At 44.4% G+C, this 5,000-nt stretch overlaps 1 protein-coding gene across 11 annotated transcripts in view; it reads left to right on the top strand.

Moving 5' to 3' along the window:
* Positions 1–5,000, top strand: part of LOC113829627 (rhomboid-related protein 4) — a 35,696-nt gene that overhangs the window by 28,167 nt on the left and 2,529 nt on the right. For 10 of the 11 annotated variants that reach the window (XM_070119746.1, XM_070119748.1, XM_070119751.1 and 7 more), the window contains exons 6-7: positions 3,030–3,191; positions 3,445–3,522. In XM_070119746.1, the coding sequence (XP_069975847.1) occupies positions 3,030–3,191; positions 3,445–3,522 (240 nt within the window). Of the gene's footprint in view, positions 1–3,029; positions 3,192–3,365; positions 3,524–5,000 lie in introns of those variants that run through there. The other variant, XM_070119757.1, reaches the window with a different exon arrangement.

The following is a 5,000-nucleotide window of genomic DNA, read 5'->3' as shown; positions in this document are numbered from 1 at the left end:
CTCCGGGTCCACTTCAAAACCCCCCAGTGGTCAAATGATCACCCTAGGGTGTTTCATTTGGACAGGCTGAGGGAGGGGGAGTGTGCCCGCGGGTTTGCTGAGGCAATCTCTGATCGTTTCGCAGTGCTTGGCAGTCTGACAGACCCTGTTCTTCTGTGGGATACCTTTAAGCGTGAAACGCTTGATGCAGCTCAAGATACGATTGGTGTACGCCCGAGAGCAGTACAGAATTCCATCTCGCGGGAGACACTGGAAGCCACAGATGCATGTCGTGCGGCTCGTCTGACGGGATCGGGAGGTAGAAGGCCATTTCTTAGTAAATGACCTTCGTCCTGCATACCAAGCCCCGAGAAAGCTGAACTCCAAGCCCTCTTCACAGGTGACAGCAGTTCGCTCAGTAAGTGGTCAGATCGTTTCAGATCCTGTTGCGGTGCGGGGACGTTGGGCTGAGTATTTTGAGCAGCTGTACCAGGTGGACCCACCAACAGTTAACTTGGATGCGGGTAGTGTCGAGATCCCGCTGCCGGATCCACCTATCAGTGAGGACCCTCCCTCCCTAACTGAAGTTAGGGGGGCGATTTCCAAGCTGAAGAGTGGTAAAGCAGCTGGTATCTGCGGCATACCAGCTAAAATGTTAAAGACTGGTGGTGAACCTATGGCACGGGGGTTAAATGCTGTCCTGGCTGCCATCTGGCAGTCCGGTTCCGTTCCTCCTGACCTGTTGAGGGGTGTGGTCATCCCTCTCTGGAAGGGGAAGGGGGACCGTTGGGACTGCAGCAATCACCGAGGCATCACACTGCTCAGTGTACCAGGCAAGGTTCTCGCCCACATCCTTCTGAGACGTATCAGAGACCATCTACTGAGGCACCAGAGACTGGAGCAATCCGGATTCACTCCTGGTAAGTCCACAATAGACCGTATCCTTGCGTTTCGAGTCATTGTAGAGCGCCGTCGTGAGTTCGGGCGTGGGCTGCTCGCAGCCTACATCGACCTCAAGAAGGCGTTCGATACGGTGCATCGGGAGTCACTTTGGGAGATCCTGAGGCTGAGAGGAATACCAACAAGGATTATTGGACTAATAGCAAGCCTGTATACTGGTACTGAAAGTGCTGTAAAGTGTGGTGGGGGCCTGTCGAGCTTCTTTCCTGTTAGTTCAGGAGTGAGGCAAGGCTGTGTCCTTGCACCAACTCTTTTCAACACTTGCATGGACTGGATACTGGGCAGAGCTACTGTTCAAAGTCATTGTGGGGCAACGCTGGGCAATATCAAGATTACAGACCTTGACTTTGCTGATGACATTGCCATTCTATCTGAGTCTTTGGAAACCCTAGTAGCGGCTCTCGATGCATTTAGCAATGAAGCGAAGCCCCTGGGTCTAGAGGTCTCCTGGACCAAGACCAAGGTCCAGGAATTTGGGGACTTGATAGGAGAACCTGTTCAGTCGGTACGTGCTTGCGGCGAGGACATTGAAGTCACAGAGAGCTTTACATACCTTGGTAGTGTAGTTCATAACTCTGGGCTGTCAGACCATGAAGTCAGCAGACGGATTGGCCTGGCAGCAGGGGTCATGAACTCTCTCAACAAGAGTATTTGGAGATGTCGGTACCTGTGCAGAAGGACCAAGCTTCAGGTTTTCAAGGCCCTGATAATGCCAGTTTTGCTATACGGTAGCGAAACCTGGACATTGTCCTGTGCCTTGGAGGCTCGTCTTGAAGCCTTTTGCAATAGGTCCTTGCGCCAGATCATGGGGTACTGTTGGCGGGACCATGTGTCCAACCAACGGTTGCACCGTGAGACCGGCACAAGCCCTGTTATCTGCACAATCCGGGATCGCCAACTCAGGCTATATGGCCACCTGGCTCGCTTTCCTCAGGATGATCCTGCCCATCAAGTCGTCTCTATTCGAGACAACCCTGGGTGGAGGAGGCCTTTGGGACGACCGAGGAAGTCATGGCTTGGGCAGATCGACCAAACCTGCCGTGAAGAACTAGAGATGGGCCGAGTCCCTGCCTGGCGCCTAGCCATGAGGGATCCTCGTAGGTGGAAGCGAAGGGTGGATGCGGCTATGCGCCCCCGTCGGCGTCAGCCCCCATGATGATGATGATGATATACATACATGTATAGGTATATATACATACATGTATAGGTATATATACATACATGTATAGGTATATATATATACATGTATAGGTATATATACATACATGTATAGGTATATATACATATATATAAAAAACATTTATATACATATATATAAAAAACGGATGTGATAGCTTTTTTAACTCTAGATGAAGACTGCGCACACAAACGAGATAAAAATTTCATATAGATTATATTACAAAGCAGGTATTACTGTGTACTATTATCTTAAATATGAAATAATCAGTATCTCGCTTATACATCCTAGTTCAAAAATCCAACTTTTAGTTACCATTCATATTGAATTGCCCTTTACAGCAGTAACAACCAATTTCAAATCAAATCAGATTTACCGATGCTGTGATGTACCAACCGTTGAGCGAAGTCTAATGGAAATACATCAATCCTTACTTAAACAGCTTTTTTCAAACCCGATATTGTACTCGGTATATGTACAGATCACTTTGTAAGCTACAACATATTACCAGAGAGTTTCGATGGAAGCATATTTCATGTGTAAAAGGACACAAAACACAAATTTTAATTTCTGATATTGGTATAAAAGTGTTTTTTGAACATTCATGAACTAATATATATGCGCAATGTCATAATCAAATGCCATACGCATGATTGCACCAAGCAGAAGTCCACATTGGTGTACCTAGGCGCTCATTAGCAGCGTACCTCCCCAGGTGTTTAGTGGGTTTCATGTTTGCTGCCTGAGAACTAACCATAGCTGGGCATTAATACTTGTTTGGTAGTTTCCTCATATATGTACGTATACTATACGCCAGCTAACTGACCCCTTTTCCACCTGCCCCCCTTCTGGGACAGTCCCCTTAAAGTATTATTTTCCTTCTTAAAATTAATTTCCTTAAACAATTTTACAGGTATTCTAGTTGGACTTGCATATATATGGGGCCCACTGAAAGCACTTGTTGAAATGATCAATGCAGCCATTACAGGACCATATTCATATGATAGAAGCCAAAGATCATTTGGCCAGTCCTATACATATATGCATGGAACAGTTGGCCCGGAACAAAATCATGGTAAGGGGATATAAGCAGATTGTATTTTACGTAGTCAGTTTTAATCATCTGTCATTTGAAATTCTAGATTCTAGATTCTAGATAATAGAAATCTTTTTTGTTTCTGGAATATGCAAGTAGGCCCATTTTATGATTCTGGAATTGCCAACATTATTTTTAAATTGTTTCTTACAGGTGCATGATAGTTAATCCAGCATTAGGTTTAGCAGTGAGAATAATCTTTTCTTTGGAATTTACACTTTTCAACAAACAGATAGAGGGAGGCAGAATTATGGATGGAATTTTGCTTATGACCAGTCTGAAGCAGGAGCATCTTCTCCATATGAAGGCGGTAAGTTTTCCTGTTATAATGAAGTAAAATAAGTGTGTTTATTATGTTGACATATGGTGATTATAATAAAACATTTAGGAAGCAAGGAAAAATTGTAGTAAATTAGGCACATATTGTTAGATGTGCCTGGTCTCTAGTCATCTAAATTCTTCTTATCCAAACCAAGTCTGTTGTGATCATCTTTTGAAAAACAAATAAAAAATCAAATAGATAAATTATGGTATATCTCCGAATACATACTATTTTGGTATACCTTCAATGTCTATGTGCAGTCATGCTTTCATGACTTTTTTCACTACAAGGTTATTAGTAAAGTAAATAATTTATTTTAGCCCTGATCATTCATGTCTTGTCACGGTTTACATCTGAATCCCAAGCTCGTGCACTATCTAACGTAACTAATCTCACCCCTTTCTTAATACTTATACTGGAACTGTTTCTATTCCCTCAAATGCTTGTCCTATGTATGGCAATGACTGGACAGATTGTGAAAATTACCTACTTTATTGCCTTGCTGAATATGATGCAGTGGCAGTACAGTGTTACACTCTTCCTCAAAGATGCTAGCGTAAATCCCACGTCAATATTGCCAAGATTAGCTTTCATAGACAAGACCTCCCCACATGAGGGTTATATTGGTGGATTGTCTCATCATGTCCAACAATATCAGCCCCTTCCTCATCAGTGTCAGAAATGTAGCCGTTTTGGCCACCCAGCCAAAAATTGTTGCTCCACAGCCCGCTGCCCTCTATGTACCCAACCTGGTGAAGACTGTTCAAATTGCCCTGCTCAGTCACATACATGTGCCAATTGTGGAGACTCCCATAATGAATTTTACAGGAGCTGCCCTGCCTATAAGTTTGAATGTGAGGTAGCAGTCCTCAGATTTACACTAGGCCTCACTCTACATGAGGCCAGACAGGAAGCACGACAATGAGACTTTTTTCTCTCAACTTATTCCAAAACAGTCCTTTGCTTTGCTCTGCTCCCCCACCATCTTCACAAGATGTTTCTGCATCTCCCCTGGTATCTCTCCCCTATACCCTAAACCCAAGTCGTAAGTCTATTAACCCTATCCACCAGTCAAATCCATTTTCCATTCTAAATCCAGGTGCTCCAATCTCTACCACTTCCCTGATATCTACCTCTCCTCCATACTTTATTTGTCGTACCAGAGAACCTGAACGTTCCACTCCACGCTCACCAACTACATTCTCTCCTAAACTTTCCTCTTCTTCTGCTCCTCAGATATCTTTCTCCTTTTCTCCTCCTCATAAGAGAACCTTTGTGTCTCAGTCCTCTTTACCCAACTCCCCTCCAGAAACCCTTGAAGACATCCAAAACTAATAAAGATGACCTAAAGGAACACTCCGCTCTCCCATCCAACCCCCAATCCCTTTGTTCTTACTCCTGCATTTGAAGTATTTGCAGATATCCATCCTCCTCCTTCTCAAATTCCCTCCACCCCCCTTCCTCCT

This window comes from Penaeus vannamei, unplaced genomic scaffold (genome assembly GCF_042767895.1).
Source record: "Penaeus vannamei isolate JL-2024 unplaced genomic scaffold, ASM4276789v1 unanchor615, whole genome shotgun sequence".
NCBI classification, from domain to species: domain Eukaryota; kingdom Metazoa; phylum Arthropoda; class Malacostraca; order Decapoda; family Penaeidae; genus Penaeus; species Penaeus vannamei.
This window is presented reverse-complemented; position numbering and strand designations above follow the sequence as displayed.